Genomic DNA, 26,323 nt, shown 5'->3' on the forward strand with positions numbered 1-26,323 from the left:
CCCTGGTTTAAATGAAGATAAAGATTTCTCACCCTTCCTGTAGGGCCGTGATAGGACCATTTGCTGTCATCTAGTGGACATTTTGCTCAATTGCCCTCAGCTATGTTTAGACTGTTGTTGTTCATGGTTGCTGTGTTCTAGTGCACTGTGGAATATATCGCCTCCCTTCTAGACACTTCTCCCAGTCATATTTAAGGTTAGAACTACCTATCTAGGCGTTCGGATACTTCTAGCTTGGAGTTGAATTTTTTGATAACATAGCTACAGTATTTCACTTTTTAATGTGTATAGTATTGCTTACTAGGTGTGTCCAATCAATTTTGTAACCACTCCCTCTTCAAATTAGGGCTAATTGGAAAAGCTGTTCAAAAGAGGACATTGTATTATTTTTGTGTACTCCCTGACGAAGGCCATGCAGCCGAAACGCGTCGGATTTGTTAAACCTTGTTTCTATTGAACATGCCATACAAATAAAGGAATGTAAAATAATTATATGAAGAGTGCCTTGGTCTTCCGTTCTTTTTGAGTTCTGTAGATATTCTTGGATGATCAGCAATGTGTGTAATGTACAATAAGTAGGCTGTTGTGGTGTGCAAAGAAAGGGGCGTGGTTTAAGTGAATAAAGTTATTGCAAGGGATGCTGGGATCCAGGGTTTAAATTCAAATAGTTGGATTTTCAGTAGGATGAAGCTGAGATTTATGGAATTGGCAACTGTGAATTCTTCATTATCGATACGTTCGCTTAACTCAATAGAAGTAACCTTTTATCTAATATGCTCACCATGTCCAGATAGTGCCACTTACAGCCTGCCTACGAAATGGACTCATTCTTTCAACGGTGCTACTGTAAATTATTCTCAAATGATACCTTTATAGTAGCATAGTTTTATTAAATTAATGTATAAACAGCGATCAAAACGTGTGTGTTTTAAGTTAAATGTGGGTCTCAGTAATAAAAAAATAAAAAAGAGATTAATTAAAACTGTCGCGTTGTGTGCGTCCCGGTCCTACCGCTCGCTCGCCTTCTGGAGCTGGCAGTGAATTCCCAATGAGCATGATTGACGTTAGAGTGCTGACGAAGGCGGGCTTGGACTAGAACAGGGACAACAGGCATATACACGAATTATTCCGAAATCGCTTTGCAATTACCTGCTATGAGAATATGAAAATGAATTGAAACAATGTTTGAGTCGACGTAAGTACACTATTATACCTATCACATCCTGAAAGTTTGTGGTTACTTTGTGTCTCTGCGCTGCGACTTTTTGTTGTTGTGTAGACAACTGTTACTATGTTGCAGGACTTCAGTCTGCAAATTACTGTCAAATTTCAGCAGTCACATTTGTATGGACCTGTAAATCCTATTTTGCAATTGATGTGAAACTAATGTGTAATTATTTTTAAATAGCCTAGCCTACTGACATTTTGTTGACTGTCGCCTAGAAGTAACCAAACAATTCTCAACTATTGTTTCGTTAGAAAAATAGCACCCATATTTTGTTTAAGAATGATAAAATAACACTTTTTTGTTTTTGTCCTATCGGTTATTTGGATATCAATGTGCTTAGCTATCAGTAGAGCTTTGGTGTCCTTGATGACAGGACAAAAGGAAAACATTGAGGATAGCCAAACACTTACCATTGAAGTTGGATATTAGTAAAAACAGTCAGTGCCACATGCAGAAGATGGACTTTGGAGAAGTCAACACAGCCACAAAACCTCCAATAGGGTAAGTGTGAGGAATTTGAGGTCTCTAATAACTGTTGTTTGTCTTTCCCATTCCAAATATGTATGTGAATAAGTATTGTGTTTGAATAACTGTTTAAACAATCAAATTATCATAATATTGAGGAATGGTGATGGAGACCAACTTGGTCATAAGGTGAGTTGACACGAGAAACATGGAGAAAGCCTATTTTCCACCTAGCAGGCCTTTGCGTTGCATAAAGCTCATTTGTGATTGGACGGTCAGTCTTTTTTCACCTTTATTTAACTAGGCAAGTCATTTAAGAACACTCATTTTCAATGACAGCCTCGGAACAGTGGGTTAACTGCCTTGTTCAAGGGAAGAAGGACAGATTTATACCTTGTCAGCTCAGAGATTTGATCTTGCAACCTTTCGGTTACTAGTCCAGGGCTCTAACCACTAGGCTACCTGCCGCCCCCGTTTTACATTCTTACTGTAGCTCTGTCAAATAAATGCTGAACAAAAATATAAATGCAACATGCAATGAAACATGGGACCAACAATTTGCATGTTGCATTTATATTCTTGTTCAATGTGTATGTATACATACATACATACATGCATACATGCATATACACACACTAGCGTTCAAAAGTTTGAGGGCACTTAGACATGTCCTTGTTTTCCATGAAATGAGTTTCAAAATGAATAGGAAATATAGTCAAGATGTTGACAAGGTTATAAAATGATTTAATTGAAATAATAATTGTGTCCTTCAAACTTTACTTTCGTCAAAGAATCCTCCATTTGCAGCAATTACAGCCTTGCAGACCTTTGGCATTCCAGTTGTCAATTTGTTGAGGTAATCTGAAGAGATTTCACCCATGCTTTTTGAAGCACCTCCCACAAGTTGGATTGGCTTGATGGGCACTCCTTACATACCATATGGCCAAGCTGCTCCCACAACAGCTCAATAGGGTTGAGATCCGGTGACTGTGCTGGCCACTCCATTATAGACCGAATACCAGCTGACTGCTTCTTTCCTAAATAGTTATTGCATAGATTGGAGCTGTGCTTTGGGTCATTGTCCTGTTGTAGGAGGAAATTGGCTCCAATTAAGCGTCGTCCACAGGGTATGGCATGACTTCTTACCAATCTTCCTCTGTCTAGTGTCTGTGTTCTTTTTCCCATCTTCATCTTTTCTTTTTATTGGCCAGTCTGAGAATATGTCTTTTTCTTTGCCATTCTGCCTAGAAGGCCAACATCCCGGAGTCGCCTCTTCACTGTTGACGTTGAGACTGGCGTTTTGCACTAGACACTCTAATGTATTTGTCATCTTGCTCATCTGTGCACCTTGGCCTCCCACTCCTCTTTCTATTCTGGTTAGAGACAGTTTGAGCTGTTCTGTGAAGGGAGTAGTACACTGTGTTGTACAACATCTTCAGTTTATTGTCAATTTATCTCATGGAATAGCCTTCATTTCTCAGAACAAGAATAGACTGATGAGTTTCAGACCATTTTGAGCCTGTAATCAAACCCACAAATGCTGATGCTCCAGATACTCAACTGTCACATCTGCTCCTGCAACGCCCTCTATTGCTTATCCTGTGTCTCCTTGACCTGTCGCCACTCCTCCAGTATTCTCTCCCTCTGTGTGTGTGTGTGTGTGTGTGGAGACAGGTGTGCTGGAGTCAGAGCAGATCCCCACCAGCTGCAACCTGTTCCATAATCAAGACCTCTACAAATACTCAGCCCTGCCACTTTCATGCTGCCAGATCATAATCTGCTCACTCTGCCCGCGCTGACTCTGGTCCCTGTCTCCAGTCCCACGTCTTGTCATCCTACTACTCTGTTCTGGATTCCCCACTCTACTACTCCCTTGGATTACCCTCCGGACCTGCTTACCCTGTCTCAACCCCTCTCGCTCCAGCCTCAGCCTCCGCACCTGGGTTCCAGCAACCCGCTCCGTGTTTCAATAAATACCTTGGTTACGTCATCCAGTCTCCTCGTCTGAGTCTGCTCTTGGGTTCCCCTGTTCCACAATTAGTCTAAAGAAGGCCAGTTTTATTGTTTTTTTAATCACCACAACAGTTTTCAGCTGTGCTAACATAATTTCAAAAGGTTTTTCTAATGATCAATTAGCCTTTTAAAATGATAAACATGGATTAGCTAACATAACGTGCCATTGGAACACAGGAGTGATGATTGCTGTACACCTACGTAGATATTCCATAAGAAATCGGTCGTTTTCAGCTACAATAGTCATTTACAACATTAACAATGTCTACCCTGTATTTCTGATCAATTTGATGTTATTTTAATGGAGAAAAATGTGCTTTTCTTTCAAAAACAAGGACATTTCTAAGTAACCCCAAACTTTTGAACGTGTGTGTATGTGTATATATGAGGCTATATTCTTAAAAGAAAAAAATATACACTTCATGAATTGTAAGCATAAAAACTATTTTTCTCTTCTCTCTTTAGTTGAGGTAGTTGTCAGCAGACACATCAAAAGCCATAGCATACAGTACTGTATGTATTGACTGGCAGAGAATTCCAGTTGAATTCTATGGAAAATACATGTATGACCACTGATTGGAAAACAACTGTGGGCCAGTTCATAACAGAAGCTTTTTTGCAGTGGCTGTTACTGAATTTGTACTGTCTCTGTAGTTCTTTTGTCACCTCTGTTGTTGTTGACTCCATATGCTGCAGCTCCCGTTTGGTGAAGGCAACACAAAACATAATCTCTAAAACTGCTGTGTTGCGCACTCAATCTATCCTAATCTACACAATTAGATCATACAGTGTAATGCGAATCTTCTTACAGAAGTAAATCGGACACTTCAGTACTGTATGGGATTGTTTTATACTTATTATTCTGTATCTTTTTTTGTGCAGGAACACGTTCTATCCTTCAGTGTCATAATGTGTTAGAATCTATTTACTGGTGTTGTTATGGGAGGCTGAAGTCCACAACCCTTATTACTTGAAAGTAAAGAAAATCCTTTGTATTTTGCACCCATGGTCCTGTATCTCCTCCACCCTGCTGAAGGCTTTTATATAATCACCTCCTAGACATGTTGCAGAAAGCACATGATGAATAGTGGTTATTTAAAGACAGCAGTTGCTGAACATTCCCCTCTGCTCTGCCTGTCCCTCTGGAGACCAGTGGTGCCATTTCCTTGGTTATTCCCATTGACTGAACATTTTTCAAATCTCTTTTTCAAGTGATCCCTGGCCAAGAAAAGCAGTAGTTGGGTCGTTCCATCGATTAGGTGCCTTTTGAGCAGTGTAACTTGGCAAAGAAAATTATTTATTTTCTGTAGTGAAGAACACGTTCAACTTATTAAAAAACACGTTTTCCCAACTTCTTAGGGATCGGCGTAACGGGATAGTTGTAAATCATGAAGCGCCGTGTGTCACGATCGCAGATTTAAGAGAAACAACAAATGTCGGTACATATAAGTGTCTTGTATCAGCTGAAAGCTTAAATTCTTGTTAATGTAACTACACTGTCCAATTTACAGTAGCTATTACTGCAAAAAAATGCCATGCTATTGTTTGAGGAGAGCTCCTAACAACAAAACACTTTTTTCACCGCGATGGGTTTGATAAATTCACCTCCTGAAGGTGAAATGTGTACTTACATTCTGAAATCTTGCTCTGATTTATCATCCAAAGGGTCCCAGAGATAACATGAAGTTTTGTTAAAATCCTTTTTCATATCCTAAAAAGGTCCATATAGCATGCGCGATCGATTTTGTATTTCCACTCGTTCAATTTGCAAAGAAAGGAATCTGTGAAAATCTGTAACCGTAAATGTTGTTTCAACCAGTCAAATCACATTTGTATTTATTCCTCAGAGATCCTAGAATGTAACCAGACTTCACTATATCATTAGGTGTGTAGTATATCCTATAGGACACTAAATTTGGTCAGAGAGCGACGCCTTCATGGCAGCCGATGACGCGGGCGGTCTTGACTTGATTGACTGTAACTTTGTTTGACCCCGATTGGTGCTTATTTGACAAAGCTAGCTAGATAGCCAATGAGCTGGGCTTTACGGGAGTAAAGGGGAAACCCTGTATCTGTAGCAAAATGTTGCCGCTAACCTTGTGCGACAGCAAGCCTTTTCCTTTTGGACAAAAATTATAAGAATATGGAGTTATGAAAACTGGGTGATTTGCAAATGTTGAACTTATAATATGGCTACTAATACTGGAAAAGCTAATTCAAAGTCCAAGTATACAGATTTGACGATATTCTTGCAGAAAAATTTAATGTAAATGTCTCCTTCACGATTTGCCCGAATGTACCTGGGCGACTTCATACTAAATGTCATGTAGTTTGCTCATACTTCAAGTTATCCGTCTGAAACTTTGCACATACACTGCTGCCTTGTGGACACCATCGGAATTACAACCAAGGTGATGGCTAGAACTGTTGCATTTCAAAGATGGTGGTAGAAAAAAACGGTTGTATTTTCGTCTACCAGATCAATTGTGTTATATTCTCCTACATTCAATTCACATTTCCACAAACTTCAGTGTTTCCTTTCAAATCGTACCCAGAATATGCATATCCTTGCTTCAGGGCCTGAGCTACAGACAGTTAGATTTGGGTATGTCATTTTAGGCTAAAATTGAAAAAAAGGGGGCTATCCCTAAGAAGATTAAAATAAAGAAATGACTATCAGTGATGCTCCCATATGACATTTTTGGTCGATACCGATATCTAATATTTTCCTTGCCAAAAAACCCGATACCGATATTAAAAAAAATAGCGGCCTTTTTAAGCATTCTAGTACAGTTAAATAGTTAGCACACACACATGGATGCAGTGGTCCGTTGCACTGCATCTCAGTGCAAGAGGCGTCACTACAGTCGCTGGTTCGAATCCAGGCTGTATCAAATCCAGCCGTGATTGGGAGTCCCATAGGGTGGCACACAATTGGACCAGCGTCATCCGGGTTTGGCCGGGGTAGGTCGTCATTGTAAATGAGAATTTGTTCTTAACTGACTTGCCAAGTTAAATAAAGATTACACACACTCATACGCACACCACACTGACCAAAATGTTGTTTTGTTGGCATTTACGTATGTCCCCATTACCAGTAAAACATAATCAAAACCTTTTTCTTTCACTTAATTGCTGTGCTGTTTCATTGTTCGTTTGTTCAGTCGTTTCATTCTCAACCAGGATTTCTATGGAACGCCGTTTGGGTCTTTGCGTGTCAAAAAATATACTATTAAACACTTTTACGTGTTAAATAACACTTTGACGTGTCAAATAAGCTTGTTGACCAATCAGGACCTGAATATGACTTCACGTCACATAATAATTGAACAGGTTCATACATTTTTTACGTAGTTATTACACATTGATTACGCTATCACTCGTACTTCATATGTCACAACTATACGTATGCTATGATGCTGGTAAAGTTGTCTCGCGCACCTACAGTGCTGGTCATAAAAAAAAGCTAGCTAGCTCATGGATGCAAACAATCTGTTTCAGTAGCCATAGGGAGCTAGCTACCTATATAGCTAGGTGTCATCATCTAAAATAAACCGAATTTATAAGACAGTTCTTATTTGATTAATGGTGGTCGGATCCATCTATGTGAAGCTAGCCACAATAAGGATTAGCCAAAATAATGGTCTTTGCGGTTAGCCTTCAAATTAAAAGTATGACAGAATTCTACAATTTGTATTCATTTGCATCACTGTCAATGACATACTTTTATTTTGAAGGCAACCCGCAAATTCCACTATTGTGGCTAATCCTTATTGTGGCTAGCTTCAACACACATAGTCCGGTTGAGCCTCACTAGCTGCTTATAACGTTGGCTTTGGGCAACAGGGTTGAGTAGCTAGCTATTTATTTTCATGAACTGAAGTTCAATTTCAATAGGCGAACAACAAGTGGCAACCTAGCTAATACTTACTCACAAGGATTCCTAAATCATTGCTAAGAATAATGAAAATCACTGAAGTTTCTACTGGTCATTGTTGTCAGGCTGGTTGTATTGGTGCTAGCTAGATACAAAGCTAAAGCTAGCTACCCCAGAAGTTGTGGTCAAATAAATTATGCTTTATTACCAACACAGTATTGTATACACATCGTTCGTGTCTGGTGTTTGCTTGTTTGCAGACTTTTTTGTACAGCTTTGACAGTGCTACTGTATTGTTTTTTGACATGCAAAGACCCAAACTGTGTTCCATAGTATGTATGTTGTGAAGCTAATAGCAGTGACACTATTACTGTGTAATTCCGGTAGGGCAACATCTGAAAAATAGCGCACATGGTAGTGTGTACCGGTGCTCGACCAGATGGCGAAAGCCAACATCACCCACGACAGAGAACTGTTGATTGTCAAGGGCAATGAATTCCATTATCTTGGCTTCAATGGATTTCGCCTTTGAGTTGTCTCGCTGAAATTTTGTTACTCTTTCAAATGACTGCTCGACTTGACTGCTCGATCCTCACAGCAGACATTGTGGGCTAGTTTAGGAATGTTGTGTTGCACGTACAGTGCAACATTTTACGTGGCGTCATTACGTCATGTACCACCTACATTATATAGGTATTCACGTCAGCTTTGACATCGGTTTTGCACATCAGGGCATTAAACTAGACATTGACCGATACCGATGTTGGCATTTTTAGCTAATATCGTCCGATTCCAAAATATTCAGCGATATATCGTGCATCCCTAATTACTATAGTAAGTGCCTATTAACAGGGTTGACTGTAACAGGATTGAGGACTTCATATTAAATGTGGAATGGAAGCTTGTTGTGTGCAACAGGGAGGGACAATTGAATGCAAGCTTCACAAAAAAATAGAATTGTTAAAACATTTCTAGTTTGGGTAATAGGGTTGATGTGTTATGCTCGATCCGCTCAATTTTACACCACAAAACACCAGAAAACTGTAAAAAAAAAAAAAAAGAAGAGAGAAAAAAAGTGTACAACCAGCTCACCTGCTTTTAAACTATGATTTGACTATTAGATCAATGTTTCTATAAAAAAATTAAAGCAAGAGTTCAGCAGGGTTGACTATTACATTTTTTGGGGGGGTCACTTTAAATAAATTAATAGTTTTCAGAAATGGCTATCAAAGCAACAAAACTAGGGATTTACAATGATGGTGAAAACCCCAACATTTCTCCAAGTTAAAATCTTCCTGGAAGTCACAGAGGATGCACAGAGGGACACATCAAAATGCTTAAAGTTTTTAGTCATATAGAACAATCAGATTTATTGCATTTCTATATGGTCTATATTAAAGGACACTTAATTTAATATAACAGGTTTTTCAAATTCAATATTTGTGCACAATTACTTATTAAAATATGAAAGGGACGCAAAAAGGCACTCATTTCGGGGAAGGACTCAGTTATTAGATTGATCATCATTTTTTCCCCCAACGGAACATGTCAAAGGTAGCACCTTTGGCTGTTGGTAAAATGGTTCTCTTTAAATTACTATGACAACGGCCATTTGTTAGGGTGTTCTCCTTTTGTCAGCTAATGCCATCACAGAGGCACTAGCAGCTTTATTTTACATGGCAAGAACAAGAAGGAAGGTTTAAAGTGAAACGGAGCCTGTAAAACACTCACAGGGAGGGAAAAATGTCCCAAATGGCACCCTATTCCCTAATAGTATAGTGCACTACTTTTGACTTGGGGCTGGGCGATATGGCAAATAGATTATCACGATATCTATATATTTTTTCATTCGATAATGATAATTATCACGATATTAATCAAATAATGTTTAAAAGGTGCATATCTGCGTCAAACTCAAGAATGTCTGAACAAACCGTGGTTAGAGCATTGAGCGAGTAACCGAAAGGTTGCTAGATTGAATCCCCGAGCTGACAAGGTAAAAATCTGTCGTTCTACCCCTGAACAAGGCAGTTAACTGTTCCCCGATAGGCCGTCATTGTAAGTAAGAAGTTGTTATTAACTGACTTGCCTAGTTAAATAAAGCTTACTTTTTTTATTATGTGAGCTACACATAAAATTATACTTGAAGGAAAATTGTTCCATGTTTGCGGACAGGGAGCATGTACAGTTGAAGTCGGAAGTTTACATACACCTTAGCCAAATACATTTAAACTCAGTTTTTTCACAATTCCTGATGTTTAATCCTAGTAAAAATTCCCTGTCTTAGGTCAGTTAGGATCACCACTTTATTTTAAGAATGTGAAATGTCAGAATAATAGTAGAGTGATTTATTTCAGCTTTTATTTCTTTCATAGCATTCTCAGTGGGTCAGAAGTTTACATACACTCAATTAGTATTTGGTAGCATTGCCTTTAAATTGTTTAACTTGGGTCAAACGTTTCGGGTAGCCTTCCACAAGCTTCCCACAATAAGTTGGGTGAATTTTGTCCCATTCCTCCTGACAGAGCTGGTGTAACTGAGTCAGGTTTATAGGCCTCCTTGCTCGCACACACTTTTTCAGTTCTGCTCACAAATTTTCTATAGGATTGAGGTCAGGGCTTTGTGATGGCCAATCCAATACCTTGACTTTGTTGTCCTTTAAGCCATTTTGCCACAACTTTGGAAGTATGCTTGGGGTCATTGTCCATTTGGAAGACCCATTTGCGACCAAGCTTTAACTTCCTGACTGATGTCTTGAGATGTTGCTTCAATATATCCACATAATTTTCCTACCTCATGATGCCATCTATTTTGTGAAGTGCACCAGTCCCTCCTGCAGCAAAGCACCCCCACAACATGATGCTGCCACCCCCGTGCTTCACGGTTGGGATGGTGTTCTTCGGCTTGCAAGCCTTCCCCTTTTTTAACCAAACATAATGATGGTCATTATGGTCATTTTTGTTTCCTCAGACCAGAGGACATTTCTCCAAAAAGTACGATCTTTGTCCCCATGTGCAGTTGCAAACCGTAGTCTGGCTTTTTTATGGCGGTTTTGGAGCAGTGGCTTCTTCCTTGCTGAGCGGCCTTTCAGGTTATGTCGATGTAGGACTCGTTTTACTGTGGATATAGATACATTTGTACCTGTTTCCTCCAGCATCTTCACAATGTCCTTTGCTGTTGTTCTGGGATTGACTTGCACTTTTCGCAACAAAGTACGTTCATCTCTAGGAGACAGAACGCATCTCCTTCCTGAGCGGTATGATGGATGTGTGGTCCCATGGTGTTTATACTTGCGTACTATTGTTTGTACAGATGAACGTGGTACCTTCAGGCGTTTGTAAATTACTCCCAATGATGAACCAGACTTGTGGAGGTCTACAATTATTTTTCTGATGTCTTTGCTGATTTCTTTTGATTTTCCCATGATGTCAAGCAAAGAGGCACTGAGTTTGAAGGTAGGCCTTGAAATACATCCATAGGTACACCTCCAATTGACTCAAATGATGTCAATTAGCCTATCAGAAGCTTCTAAAGCCATGACATAATTTTCTGGAATTTTCTGAGCTGTTTAAAGGCACAGTCAACTTAGTGTATGTGAACTTCTGACCCACTGGAATTGTGATAGTGAAATAATCTGTCTGTAAACAATTGTTGGAAAAATGACTTGTGTCATGCACAAAGTAGATGTCTTAACCAACTTTCAAAAACTACAGTTTGTTAACAAGAAATTTGTGGAGTGGTTGAAAAACTAGTAATAATGTCTCCAACCTAAGTGTATGTAAACTTCTGACTTCAACTGTACCTGGGGTCAATTAAATTGATAAGCCTCTTGAAACCTTCCTTTTCAACTGTGCTAATTGGTAGCATGTCCTTAGCAATGCAATGCATAATAGCATTTGTGATGTCTTTGTGTTTTCGATGTTTGCTTGTAGGGCATAAACGCTGTCAGTGTTGACTGCTTCGGGCAAACATCCCTAGATTGGTTGGTGCTTGAGGGGAGTTTATCAATACCGTGGCGCAAACTCAAACTTCCTGCATGTTCCAAAGAGTGATTTAGCTTCAGATGTTGAAAAAGGTTTGTCATATTACAGGACTTCGTAGCCACCTGTCTACGGCACAATTTGCACCGAACATTGTTTTGCTCTTTGTCGGACTTCAAAAAGCCAAACCACTTCCAAATTACTGAAACAGTTGTACCCTTTTTATCAATAGTTCCTTCGTTGTAAGCTGCTCCTTCTCCATGGCTATCACTGCCACTGTTTTCGCCTACATCACTCGTGGTTAATAGTGGCTACTCCATCACTCGAGATGCTAAGTGTTTTTTTTGTGGGCATATACCTCTCCATTCGCATATTGTCACTTCTCCGCACATTCCTGCTGCGTCACAGAGGTGAAATGGACTGATGTACCTAATTATTCTATATCGACATTATCAAAAATGAATCTAAACGTTTTTATATCGTCATTGAGGGAAGTAATTACCTCGATAATTATTGATTTATCGCCCAGTCCTATTTTGACCTATGGTCCCTGTCAAGGGACTAGGGTGCCATTTGGGACACAGTCCACTTCTGAGGAGATGAAATGCTCATTTTTGATACCTGGGTGACTAGATTTTGAAATCTGAGCAGGCAATTTTAGTGGAGGCTACTAAAGCACGATGTGGTTTCAAAGTGATGGACTTTACCAAATGAAGCCCTGTAAATGCCAGACAGGCGGATAACTGGCAGTCTGTAATTCATGTCTGAGGCTGTGTATGGACCCTGGTCAAAAGTAGTACACTACATAGGGATTAGGGTGCCATTTGGGACAAAACTTTCAGACATCCTGAGACACCAGCCAGCCTTTTTTGCTTAGCTAGCCCAGAGAGCCCTGCTCCTCCTAGCCCTGCTCTGCCTTACTGTGCTATAGGATGTTATAGGGAGTCCAACCCTGATCACAACAGTATGTGTTTTTACTTTTATGTTTATATTTATTTTGCATATTGTCATGTAGAAGATAACACAATTGCAAAATAGTCCCGCTTACTATTTCGGTGCGTTTCAACCATGTGGATACTCACTGTATATTGTGACATAGTTACAGTATAACTGCTCTGGAGTTAGCTTGAGTCTATTTGTTGTTTCTCTTTTGTGTGAATTGGAGTATTGTGTGTGTTTTAGGGGCTATGAGCATTCCAGTCCCAGGTCGAAAATGCTGAAGTGTATAGACCTAGGCCAACAGTCTTAATTAGCAGTGTGTGTGTGTGTGTGTTTACGACTGTAAATGCCTGGGCCTAGTGTTGTTGTCTGAGCTAAGGGACCATCTATAAGCGTGTAGTAATGGGTCTCAGCCCAAATTGTCTCCAGATTGATGTGGGGTTTAGTTTAGGGCTCCCAGTTTCATTTGCCTGCCTCACAAAAGAGTTTGGTCCAATATAGCCTGGAAATGCAGAATTCTTCAGTTGCATGCAGCTTTAATACCCAATTAACTATCTATTATTGCTTGTAAACATTTGAAATTCGATTTTTAACTAGATGTTTATATTTTACCGTATGAAGTATATTACAGTCTGTATTTTAACATGTCCTTTTGCTCAAATGCTTGAGTGGCTTTTTGTTGTGGCAGAGTAACCACTCTCAGTGCCTGTTTTGAGTTTACAGTCGATTTATATGGACCAATGATAATTTAAAATAATAATCCACTGTGCATCTTCACTTTGATTTCACCCTTTGACTGTCAACCATTTATTCTCTTATCACTATGTTGTCCATGCTTCTCTGTCTGTTCCCTGGTAATGTTACCTAAAATACACTCCCCATTAGCAGTAGAGAGTGTTGTCCCTCAGCACCAGCTACACTCCTGCTTGTCTTCCCAGACCAGACGGGCCTCAGACCAGCTTCAGAAACACCCAGTGCAGTGGGTTGTATTTTTGGTCAGGTTCAAGTCTGAAAGCTTGTAGTCCATTAACATTTTGCTCACTAAGCAGTCCCCCCCCCCGCCCCACCCTCATTTTCCTTACTTACATTTATGTGTACAGATATAGGATCTTAATTTGATCACCCTGTTGCAGGGGGACATTTTAAACATTTTGTTTCTTTGAGGTTTTAAAAGTCTTCTCAAGTTTGTAATTTCCTCTTTGAAATTTCAGACTTGATTTCCCTTATGAAATGTGTGTCAACCCCTACAAAAATGTTAATTCATTATAATCCACATAATAATTCACATTTCCTGTTGCTGCGGGATTATTTTCCTGCTGTAGCATACTGGCTCATTTATACTTTAGGTGTATCCCTAAAACTATAACCTTGACGTTTCTATTGAGGTGGATTGAGAGCAGGCATTTCTATTTGTTTTTCAAGAGAAGATCACTTTAATCTTTTTGCAAGATGATAGAGAAGTGATGTATTGTTGGTGGTGGTATATGGCTGGGAATAACTATTCTTGGCACTAGTCTTTATAAATATTTCTCTGACTGCCTGGCACTAGTCTTTATAAATAGTTCTCTGACTGCCACCACCATCTCTGACTACCATGAATTACTTCCATGGACTCTTCAGGGCAGGTCCCAACACAAGTAGAGCATGTGCACTATCTAGTTTTACTATTGTTTACGCAGTTACGACTCAAGTAAGAATAGTTTTGAAGAGAATATGTTTTAACTTATTGGTAGGTTACATCATAATCATGTTCACACACACGCCTCCCATTTTAGGGATTCAATTTAAATGTTGTGTAATTTATTCTAGTCAAGAGGGCAACACGTTTTAAGTGAGTCATTACTCTACAGCAGTCTGATTAGTTGCAGTGTCCTCTAGTGAATGGTGGACATGAGGGGCTGTTTCAACACAAGTTGAGCACTAAGCTACAGGACCTATTTTGGGCCACTGTCAGACTGTGTAGTCTGAGGATTGTATGGTAGGTGGGTTTGTGGTGAAGACTGATCTGTGTACAGTCGTGGTCAAAAGTTTTGAGAATGACACAAATATTAATTTCCACAAAGTTTGCAGCTTCAGTGTCTTTAGATATTTTTGTCAGATGTTACTATGGAATACTGAAGTATAATTACAAGTATTTCATAAGTGTCAAAGGCTTTTATTGACAATTACATGAAGTTGATGCAAAGAGTCAATATTTGCAGTGTTGACCCCTTCTTTTTCAAGACCTCTGCAATCTGCCCTGGCATGCTGTCAATTAACTTCTGGGCCACATCCTGACTGATGGCATCCCATTCTTGCATTATCAATGCTTGGAGTTTGTGGGTTTTTGTTTGTTCACCCGCCTCTTGAGGATTGACCACAAGTTCTCCATGGGATTAAGGTCTGGGGAGTTTCCTGGCCATGGACCTAAAATGTCAGTGTTTTCTTCCCCGAGCCACTTAGTTATCACTTTCGCCCTATGCCAAGGTGCTCCATCATGCTGGAAAAGGCATTGTTCATCACCAAACTGTTCCTGGATGGTTGGGAGAAGTTGCTCTCGGAGGATGTGTTGGTACCATTCTTTATTTATGGCTGTGTTCTTTGGCACAATTGTGAGTGAGCCCACTCCCTTGGCTGAGAAGCAACCCCACACATGAATGGTCTCAGGATGCTTTACTGTTGGCATGACACAGGACTGATGGGTAGCGCTCACCTTGTTTTCTCCGAACAGGCTTTTTTCTGGATGCCCCAAACAATCGGAACGGGATTCATCAGAGAAAATGACTTTACCTCAGTCCTCAGCAATCCCTGTACCTTTAGCAGAATATCAGTCTGTCCCTGATGTTTTTCCTGGAGAGAAGTGGCTTCTTTGCTGCCCTTCTTGACACCAGGCCATCCTCCAAAAGTCTTCGCCTCACTGTGCGTGCAGATGCACTCACACCTGCCTGCTGCCATTCTTGAGCAAACTCTGTACTGGTGGTGCCCCGATCCCGCAGCTGAATCAACTTTAGGAGACAGTCCTGGTGCTTGCTGGACATTCTTGGCCGCCCTGAAGCCTTCTTCACAACAATTGAACCGCTCTCCTTGAAGTTCTTGATGATCCGATAAATGGTTGATTTAGGTGCAATCTTACTGGCAACAATATCCTTGCTTGTGAAGCCCTTTTTGTGCATAGCAATGATGACGACATGTGTTTCCTTGCAGGTAACCATGGTTGAGAGGAAGAACAATGATTCCAAGCACCATCCTCCTTTTGAAGCTTCCAGTCTGTTATTCGAACTCAATCAGCATGACAGAGTGATCTCCAGCCTTGTCCTCGTCAACACTCACACCTGTGTTAACGAGAGAATCACTGACATGATGTCAGCTGGTCCTTTTGTGGCAGGGCTGAAATGCAGTGGAAATGTTTTTTGGGGATTCAGTTCATTTGCATGGCAAAGAGGGACTTTGCAATTAATTGCAATTCATCTGATCACTCTTCATAACATTCTGGAGTATATGCAAATTGCCATCACACAAACTGAGGCAGCAGACTTTGTGAAAATTAATATTTGTGTCATTCTCAAAACTTTTGGCCACGACTGTACAGTACAGTTGAGACGAGCCCCAAATATTAGGTTAGGTGTGGTAGTAATCTTGAGTTCGTTAATGGCCATGTTCTTATTTTGGATGGTTGTGATTGTTATTTCACCTGCACCGTCACACTGTGGATGGCAGACTCTGAGTAAGAGGAAGAGCAGCTGTTGGTTCTAGTGATGCTTTAGGTTATCATACGGTGATGCTAGTATTGACACTAGTTTGCAACTGTTTACAGCTATTTCCTTTTTCACACCTTTACTGCAGTAGCCTCCCCTTATTTAACAAATACCATAATCATATGTTAGTCTCATTCTGTGACTGGAAGTGTCTATGGCTAAAAGAGGAGTGGTATAATATGTGTTTCTCTGAGAGCTTTGTTAATTGAGGGAGTTGCTTAGGGAATATGGAACAAGCTAATTGTTATTTCCTGCTGTTCTGTTCCCTCCCTCCCCAGTCCCCGCTGCTCAGTGCTCTACTCCCTGTCCTGTGGGATATTACCCTCCACCAGGGATGGGTTCACACACAGCAGCTGGTCTAGAGGGCCAGGTTATACAGTATAATCCTGGTCTGCATCTCAAATGGCACACTACTCCCTATATAGTGCACTACTTTTGACCATGGCCCATAGGGCTCTGGTCAAAAAATGTGCACTATATACTGTAGGGATGCAGATCTGGTGTATAGGGTAGGCAATACAGTATAGGCTTCTCTTGTTTGCACTGGCATGTGCAATCCTCGAAGATTAGGTTCTGAGAGAGACTGAATCCTGTCCAGACACACTGTCTCTATTAAAGGGGTCAGGTCTCATGACATGGGTCAAGGCTAAGTGAGAGTTGTTAGTCTAAAACCGTGGTCTGAAGCGGTCAGTGGATTAGAGCAGAGACTTAGTCTGCTTCCCAAATGGCAACCTATTCTCTACATAGTGCCCTACTTTTGATCAAAGCCCTATGGACCTTGGTCAAAAGTAGTGCACTATATAGAAATAGGGTAACCTTTAGGACACAGATGTATCTGCAGTAATATGGGATGCTAAAGGAATTACCCTATTAACTGAGCACTGCACCATCTGGCTTCAGAGGCTTTGTTTGGTCCACTCAGCCATGTGTCTTATCAGTAAACTATAGTTGTATGTATTTGTTGCGTCAATAGCCTACTTCAGAACACTGCTGGTGCTCTGTGGTTTTTGCTCTATTTAATAGTTGCATTAAGACATTCCTGAGGTACACTGGAGCTCTCCAGGGGTGTGTGCTCTGTCCGCTCCTGTACTCCCTGTTCACCCACAACTGCATGGCCAGGCATGACTCCAACACCATCATTAAGTTTGCAGACAACACAACAGTGGTAGGCCTGATCACCGACAACGACGAGACAGCCTATAGGGAGGAGGTCAGAGACCTGGCCGGGTGGTGCCAGAATAACAACCTATCCCTCAAAGTAACCAAGACTAAGGAGATGATTGTGGACTACAGGAAAAGGAGCACCAATCACGTCTCCATTCTCATCGACGGGGCTGTAGTGGAGCAGGTTGAGAGCTTCAAATTCCTTGGTGTCCACATCAACAACAAACTAGATTGGTCTAAACACACCAAGACAGTCGTGAAGAGGGCACGACAAATCCTATTCCCCTTAGGAAACTAAAAAGATTTGGCATGGGTCCCGAGATCCTCAAAAGGTGCTACAGCTGCAACATCGAGAGCATCCTGACCGGTTGCATCACTGCCTGGTACGGCAATTGCTCGGCCTCCGACCGCAAGGCACTTCAGAGGGTAGTACGTACGGCCCAGTACATCACTGGGGCAAAGCTGCCTGCCATCCAGGACCTCTACACCAGGCGGTGTCAGAGGAAGGCCCTAAAAATTGTCAAAGACCCCAGTCATAGACTGTTCTCTCTACTACCGCATGGCAAGCGGTACCGGAGTGCCAAGTCCAGGACAAAAAGGCTTCTCAACAGTTTTTACCCCCAAGCCATAAGACTCCTGAACAGGTAACCAAATGGTTGCCCGGACTATTTGCATTGTGCTCCCCCCCCCCCAACCCCTCTTTTATGCTGCTGCTACTCTCTGTTTATCTTATATGCATAGTCACTTTAACTATACATTCATGTACGTACTACCTAAATTGGCCCGACCAACCAGTGCTCCCGCACATTGGCTAACCGGGCTATCTGCATTGTGTCCCACCACCCGCCAACCCTTCTTTTTACGCTTCTGCTACTCTGTTCATCATATATATATATATAGTCACTTTAACGATACCTACATGTACATACTACCTCAATAAGCCTGACTAACAGGTGTCTGTATATAGCCTTGCTACTCTTTTTTCAAATGTCTTTTTACTGTTTTATTTCTTTACTTACCTACACACACACACACACCTTCTTTTTTCCCCCGCACCATTGGTTAGAGCCTGTAAGTAAGCATTTCACTAAGGTCTACACCTGTTTTATTCGGCGCACGTGACAAATAAACTTTGATCTGAAGTGAGGATGCGTTGTCATTATTTGTTTGCTAGGTAGGCGGCATGCATACACACTTAGAAGAAACGGTGCTATATAGCACCTAAAAGGGTTCTTCGGCTGTCCCCATAGGAGACCCCTTTGAAGAACCCTTTTTGGTTCCACGTTAGAACCCTTTTGGGTTCCATGTAAAACCCTACCCACAGAGGGAACCCAAAGGATTCTATTGGGACAGCCATACAACCCTGTTTTCTAAGAGTGTTTAGTTGAAGTGAATATGTTGGCTGTTTTTTCCTGTGGCTGTAATTACTTATGCGATGTCTCACCACCAGTCCTACATAGACCAGGCAGCCCTGAATCACCAACCAGTCAGGAACAGATGACCAGGCCTAGGCACCAAGCTTACATGTCTCTGACTGCTGTGAAGAGAAGAGGGGTGGTGCCTGATTTGTTACAGTACGACAAGTGGTGCCTCTGCCTCTTCCTTAGGTGGATGTCAGAGACAACGGCAGCCCAGAGATGCTCTTCTCTTATTCATGTATCTCTCTCTTGCTGCCAATGAGTAATTGATCCCAGAAGGCACTTATGTTAGAGCAAGAGGAGCTGAGTTCACTTGTTCCCCCAGAGATGTGGTTACAGTCCTGTCACTCCCAGAACCAGCAGCTTTGGAACTGTCCAAGGCTAGCAGAGCCGGAGTTTTATGAGCATGGTGTGTGGGTGTGTAATGATAGAGCATGGCATTTGGGAAGAGGCCATTGCGGGGCGAGGAGTGTCATCTGGACTGCAACGGAATACACCCTGTTACACCCTCTACATATTCTACAACCGAAACACCCACATTACCCTCCATAGTGACTCACCCGCTATCATTGTCTAAAAGGGGACAGGTTTTAAATCTATACGTAACAACAATAATACACCCCAAAAAACTTTGGAGACACCACGAACCATGACCTAAACATAATGAAAACCGCAAGGCAAATAAACTCAGCAAAAAAATAAATTTCCCTGATTCAGGACCTTGAGAGGTTTCTTTTTTTCCCCTGAGTTTATATGAAAATATTAATTGGCTTATGTTTTCATTTAAAAAACAATACAACCATGATCTACTTCTCGGTACATTATTTGATTATACTGATTTGACTTTAGACTACCTGTTGGTATTTTCCGTGTTACTGTTCTCAGAGAACTTTGTATTGTAGTAGAGACAAATACAGTTTTAAATGGACACTTCAGAGAATTCACTGGCCAGGTTGTTATCATCGGAAAGCCAATGAAGTCCTTGCCATCTCAGCAATAAAATAGGGTGGGCTTTAGTCTACGTGTCGAGAAGTTTGTAATTTGAGAGTGGGGGCATATGCTGAATTAGGAAGCTGCATGCTCTTAGCAACTGCAAACAAATGCCTCTGTGGAGCTCAAATGTCCCCTAGATGCATGTGGGTCATTCACTTTTTGCAGCATAAGTCATAAATACCCAGCTTCCACCAAATAGAGAGCAAGTCTCTCTCTCCTAGTGGTGTAAATATAGGTTGCTATGAGAACACCATGGCTCCCAGAGAGCATGCTGCCATTGTTGCTCTGTGGAGTGGCTGAGGGTATTCACTGTCTGTCCTCTGCTCAATAGGGGGGAAACTCAAGTGACAACCGACAAGAATAGCATTGGTTCTAACGTGTGGAAGAGTTTAAGAGCTTCTTAAGGTAATGTTTTCCCTATGTTATTATAGCAGAGGTGGCTCTTAATTGTTGCAACCGCTGCAAAAAATATGATGTAATTTAATATACAGTACCAGTCAAAAGTTTGGACACCCCTACTCATTCCAGGATTTTCTTTATCTTTACTATTTTTTACATTGTAGAATAACAGTGAAGACATCAAAACTATGAATAACACATATGGAATGATGTAGTAACCAAAAAAGTGTTAAACAAATCAAAATATATTTAATATTTGAGATTCTTCAAAGTAGCCACCCTTTGCCTTGATGAAAGCTTTGCACACACTTGTCATTCTCAACCAGCTTCACCTGGTTTTGATGTCTTCACTATTATTCTACAATGTAGAAAATAGTAAAAAAAATACAAAAACCCTTTAATGAGTAGGTGTGTCCAAACTTTTGACTGATATTGTGTATGTATGTATGTATGTATGTGTGTGTATATATATATATATATATATATAGTTTATTCAAAAATGTTTTGTACTTTTTACCCCTTTTTCATGGTATCCAATTGGTAGTTAGTCTTGTCCCATCAATTTCCGTATGGACTCGGTAGAGTCGAAGGTCGAGAGCCATGCGTCCTCCGAAACACGGCCCTGCCTAGCTGCACTGCATCTTGACACACTGCTCACTTAACCCAGAAGCTAGCCACACGTGCTAGCCACACGTGCTAGCCACACCTCCAATGTGTCGGAGGAAACACTGTACAACTGGCGACTGATGTCAGCATGCATGCGTCGAGCCCGCCACAGGAGTCGCTAGAGCACGGTGGGACAAGGACATCCCAGCAGGCCAAACCCTCCCCTAACCCGGACGATGCTGGGCCAGTTGTGCGCCGCCTCATCGGTCTCCCGGTCGCAGCCAGCTGCGACACAGCCTGGGATCGAACCCAGGTCTGTAGTGACTCCTCAAGCACTGCGATGCAGTGCCTTAGACCGCTGTGCCACTCAGGAGGCTTTATATATATTTCTGCTGCGATTCTGCCACGCTTTTAAATACATGTAGATAGCCGTTGGCTCAATTACTGGAAGTCTATGGGAACGCTATTAGCAATCCACAGTCTCTCATTGATGTGTGCAGACAGTCTCTCTTTCTCTCTCTCAGCACTTGGACACCTTCCAAATGAAGGCAGATTTTTTTTTTCTTCCTCGGTCCTTAATCAATAGCTAGTCTGTTGTGGTATTAAAAGATCCCAAATGAGATGGCCAAAGATTTCTAAAACCAGATCAAGCTGCTTTAGCAGACAATAGGCACAATGGGGTGGACTACATAATTACCCAAAGAAGTATTTTATTTCCTGATATTTACTTGTTTATTCTCCTCTGTCCCTTCATATTATTATTATTATTAATACATTTTTAAATCAAATGTTCAATGTATATATTTTGATCAGAACCTTCATATTATTGTATGCTAAGAAAAGCACTAATGTCAAGAAATAGATTATTAAGATTTTCCTTTACCTTACACACAGTACACAAATAGCAGTATGTTCCAATAGGATCCTAGTTCCTATGTAGTATAGTATGTAGTTACTAATAATATGCAGGTATTTCATATGCTAATTATGGTCAGTAAAATAAATGTCTGTTGGAGTGAAATGGGTCACTTTTGTTTTATTACTCCATAGTATGCCTAAATGCACAGTGCCTACTTTTTAGAGCATAGTGATCCCCTTGTTTGGGGCTAATCCCATTGTGTTGAATAGAACGGGCCATGACAGGTGTCTCTCACCACAGTGGTTGTGTACCAAATGGCACTCTATCCACTTTATAGTGCACCACTTTAGATTGTCTAGGTCCTATAGGGCTCTGCTCAAAAGTGATGCACCATATACAGATTAGGGTGCCATTTGGGATGCAGCTAGCGTTTCCCATACCTTTAACTTCTAAAATGACAGGTCGTCATTGTGCGCGTCTCTCTTCATCAGGTCTAAACGGTCTCCTGCTTCTAATACACACACTACAGCCCCAAACTCTACTAACATATTCCACTATTTTAATAAGACCCAGGGAAGGAAGGAATATTTATATTTCCATAATTATTTTGTCAGGATAACTTATGAACCTCATACAGTACAAGCTCTTATCAGTCTTTCCTTGCAGAGTTAGTCAGTGAGTTGTATCTCCCACTGACTCACTGCTTCCTTTATTGTTGTCCAATACAACAGAGCATTATTGATATGAACTTGAGCCTGTGGCAAAGAGCACAGAGGGGTTGACTTATTGTAGCTGGATAGTTGCCTAGAGGGGAGCAGAGTCTTATTTGGGCCTTGGAATGTGAACAGTCCCATGCACACAGAGACTAATCTCGTAATCAGTCTAACACAACACCAGGGTAACAAATTGCCAGGTTATAGAAGTAGTACCTATTCACTGGTTAGCTAGATACCCTACGGCTACTGCAGTTCCTGTGCTGTGGGGCTTGTTGTGATGCTTACACACCCCTGCTGGGTCTAAACAGCTAGCTTAGGTTTATAGCAGTAGTAGGCCACTCCTCTCAACACCTAGCTGGTTTGTTAGTCACTGGCTACTCCCTACTGTACTGTGGGGTGATGTTGTTGACCATATCATAGTTACACTATGGTTACACTATCTCTGACAATCCCTACTGCAATGTAATCCAACAATAATTACAGCTGTACGTCTTTTTGGGTAAGTCTCTAAGAGCTTTGCACATCTGGACTGTACAATATTTGCCCATTTATTCTTTGAAACATTATTAAATTGTCCTGTTGATGATTGCTAGACAGCCATTTTCAAGTCTTGCTATAGATTTCCAAGCTGATTTAAGTCAAAATTGTAACCGGGGTCACTCGGTTACATATAATGTTGTCGTGGTATGCAACTCCAGTGTAGATTTGGGCTACTCCTTGCCTGCCAATGACAAGCATACCCATAACATGATGCAGCCACCACCATGCTTGAAAATATGAAGAGTGGTACTCAGTGATGTGTTGTGTTGGATTTGCCCCAAGCATTACGCTTTGTATTCAGGACAAAAAGTACATTTCTTTGCTCAAAGGGATATTCCATTTTCTTTTTTTTACACCTCTACCAAACGGTGTCCTTCTTTAGGCATTGAAAAACCTCCCTTGTCTTTGTGATTGTGTCTGTGCTTGAAATTCATTACTCGATTGAGGGACCTTACAGATATGAAATGACGTTGAAACAACGTGGAATAGACACTGAATTGACATCTGTGGGAAGTTAGAAAAAGTTATGAATCGTCATCAGATTGTCCAAGAAACCTCCAAGGTAACTAGCTAGCTAGCTTGTAATCCTGGAAGTATAGCCAACCCTATTATAATTGTTAGCTAAGATACAGTAATGTTACGCTAGCTAAATTATTTTGTGGGTTAATATAGAATTGGCTGGTGATATCACTGAGCTCAAGAGATAAAATTATTTTGCAGATGAGTTTCAAAGGAAAAGAACATAATTAAATTTTCATCCATTTTGGATTACAATGGCCTTTAAAAAAGTTACCAGAAGTGACCTTCTCACAGTCGTTAAACAAAATCTTGTATGTGTTTCCATTGGATTGTGTGTTCAGTTAAAAAAATATCTTGGGTTGATTCCTTTCATAACTGGGCAATGAAGTGGAGAGAGCGGACTGAGTGGTTCTTTGAAAGGCCCATTTGTAACCCAGTCACTGAGGATCACTGAGGAAGCTGCACTTACTGCCCAGCTCAGTAACGGAGTTTCCTTCTCTCTTTGGGAGACTCTCTCTCTGCCGGAAAAGGTTCTTTGTTTGTTTGTGTGTGTGTGTGTGTGTGTGTGTGTGTGTGTGTGTGTGTGTGTGTGTGTGTGTGTGTGTGTGTGTGTGTGTGTGTGTGTGTGTGTGTGTTGGCTGACTCAATGGGTCCTGGGCTGGAGACAAGGGTACACTAAGATCTCAGTCTCGAGCGGAGATTTGCGAGTTGTTGCCCCAATTTCAAACACACAGCTACACAGGTGCAGTGTCTACCTGACCCATTCATATTGGTAAACCACACTACACTGGTTTTGATCGTGAAGTTCTTTTCATTGAATTGCCCTCTCTGTAGTGTTTGGAACAATTGTATTTCAATGGTTCAATTGCTCTGTGGCGGTGTATGGATGCCGGACTTAGTTATTAATAATTAACTTAAGTGAGGTTAGAGTCCAAGCACAGTGGTTTGTTGAATGTTCACATGCATGCCTACTCTCCACCTTCACAGAACAAGGTGTCTTCAAGGCTCCTAGAAGAGACCTTTTCCCTGTAGTCCTTGGGAAGGATTTATAAACATAAACACGGACTGATATACAGAACGCTTAATCAAAAGCCCAAGGACTGATTTGACGTGAGTGGTGCAGATTTATCTCATACTGTTGTTTGCTCAGTAGGGAGAAAGTGTGTAGCTATTGAACATACCTAGAAGGGAAAGAGCATTAATCATTGTAAACTGTATATTATAGGCAAGATAATGGTGTGTGCTGAGACAAAGCTACAATTTGTTCCTCTGACACATGTCAAATAAATAGTCAGGTGTAGTGAAAGTTAGGACCACTAATGATTTACATAATCTTCTCTCAAAGTCCTGCCATCAGTGCAGTTAGCGCCATGTATTTTGGTGCAGTGTAGAGGTGCCGCCTGCGCTCAAAAAAGAGAGTTGAAAAGTTTTTTTTATGTCTATTGTAATTGATATATTGAAGCATGAAGCATTATACAGTATAATGACAGACAATAGAAAAACATTGTAATGCGACAGACACGAGTTTGGATGAATTGCAATGCATGCTGGTTATCTTTATCCTTGTGTGTTTAGATGGTTACATCTCTATACTGAATAAAATAATTGTTTTATTTATTTGCACACAAGAAACTACAAAACAATATGACAAAAGTTTAAAAGGCAAATGAAAAGAGCATGTGCAGGAAGGGTTAAAAACCCAAAGGCTTGTAGAGCACCTCCCCTTTTCTTATTTATAAAACAAGATAACTGCATTAAGTTTTTATAATAATGAACAAATCATGATAAGGAAAGTCCTTGGTGTCAGATTTGAATGGAACATCACATCAACACAGACCATTGTGACCCTGACAACCAATAAACAACCTTTACATCACTGGAGACAGACTTGCTTTTAAGTAATCTCTCTGAAAGACAGTAAGTTATTGCCATTCAAGTTGCCTCTATTATGTTTGTTGTCACCTATCCCAGCGCAAAACAGCAAAGTAGTGCGAAATCTTGTCTATTCTATTTCACTTTGAATCGCCATGACGACCGGACTGCCTTTTCTGGGAGAAAACAAAACAACATAATTAATTTCTCTAGGTTGCCACAATCAGGCCAATCTGCAAAGGACAATTTCGCTCTAAAATATCTGATTATAAAACTAATCTTAACCCAAAACTTAGCCATACCCCTAACCTTATGCCTTAACCTCTGTCCGTCCCCCAGGAAGAGGATGAAGTCCCGAGCCCCTCCTCCACCCCCGGCCCCCGAGCCCGCCCCCAGGAGAATCTTCCGTAACGCCGTGCCTGATGGGGGAGGCTCAGCGCAGGGCAGTATGGGCAGCATGGTGATGGACACCAAGGAGAACATGATGAGGACCAGCGTAGACCTCCACATCACTCTGCCTCAAGGCTACCAGACCAGCAGCACAGTGGACGGCAGGTGAGAGGCAACACACGCACACACCAACACACACACACCTCACATATGCACACGTACACATTAACCCTTGGACCCTCAATTCACAGATTCTGTTATGTATGTGGATGTGGCCTTGTTTGGTATCTGATCAGAGAGGCCTTTTCAAGGTTCCCTCAGTGGCCCAGAATCTCTGTGTGTGTGTGTGTGTGTGTGTGTGTGTGTGTGTGTGTGTGTGTGTGTGTGTGTGTGTGTGTGTGTGTGTGTGTGTGTGTGTGTGTGTGTGCGCACGTTGTGAGAAGCTGACCTGCCAGAGCCTCTCTGGACCTAATGAGGGTCTCTCTCTCTTTCTGCTGGAGCAGTGAGTGAATCAGACCAGGCCATCCAGGACTCCAGCCCTCATGCAGAAAACAAGACAAGGGCCTCTGTTAATGCTTTTAATGAGTGGCATGTGAGAGTTTCTAACAGTA

The 26,323-nt window shown here is 41.2% G+C and overlaps 1 protein-coding gene across 9 annotated transcripts in view; it reads left to right on the forward strand.

The window, feature by feature from the left end:
• The first annotated feature begins 1,008 nt into the window (after positions 1-1,008).
• Positions 1,009-26,323, forward strand: part of LOC129837899 (protein cordon-bleu-like) — a 63,294-nt gene continuing 37,979 nt past the window's right edge. For 4 of the 9 annotated variants that reach the window (XM_055904404.1, XM_055904413.1, XM_055904411.1 and 1 more), the window contains exons 1-3: positions 1,009-1,195; positions 1,569-1,729; positions 25,662-25,877. In XM_055904404.1, coding sequence (XP_055760379.1) covers positions 1,677-1,729; positions 25,662-25,877 — 269 coding nt within the window. In that variant the 5' untranslated portion in view covers positions 1,009-1,195; positions 1,569-1,676. Of the gene's footprint in view, positions 1,196-1,568; positions 1,730-24,208; positions 24,561-25,661; positions 25,878-26,323 lie in introns of those variants that run through there. The other 5 variants (XM_055904405.1, XM_055904412.1, XM_055904409.1 and 2 more) reach the window with 5 other exon arrangements.

Source organism: Salvelinus fontinalis, chromosome 38 (genome assembly GCF_029448725.1).
Source record: "Salvelinus fontinalis isolate EN_2023a chromosome 38, ASM2944872v1, whole genome shotgun sequence".
In the NCBI taxonomy this organism is placed as follows: Eukaryota; Metazoa; Chordata; class Actinopteri; order Salmoniformes; family Salmonidae; genus Salvelinus; species Salvelinus fontinalis.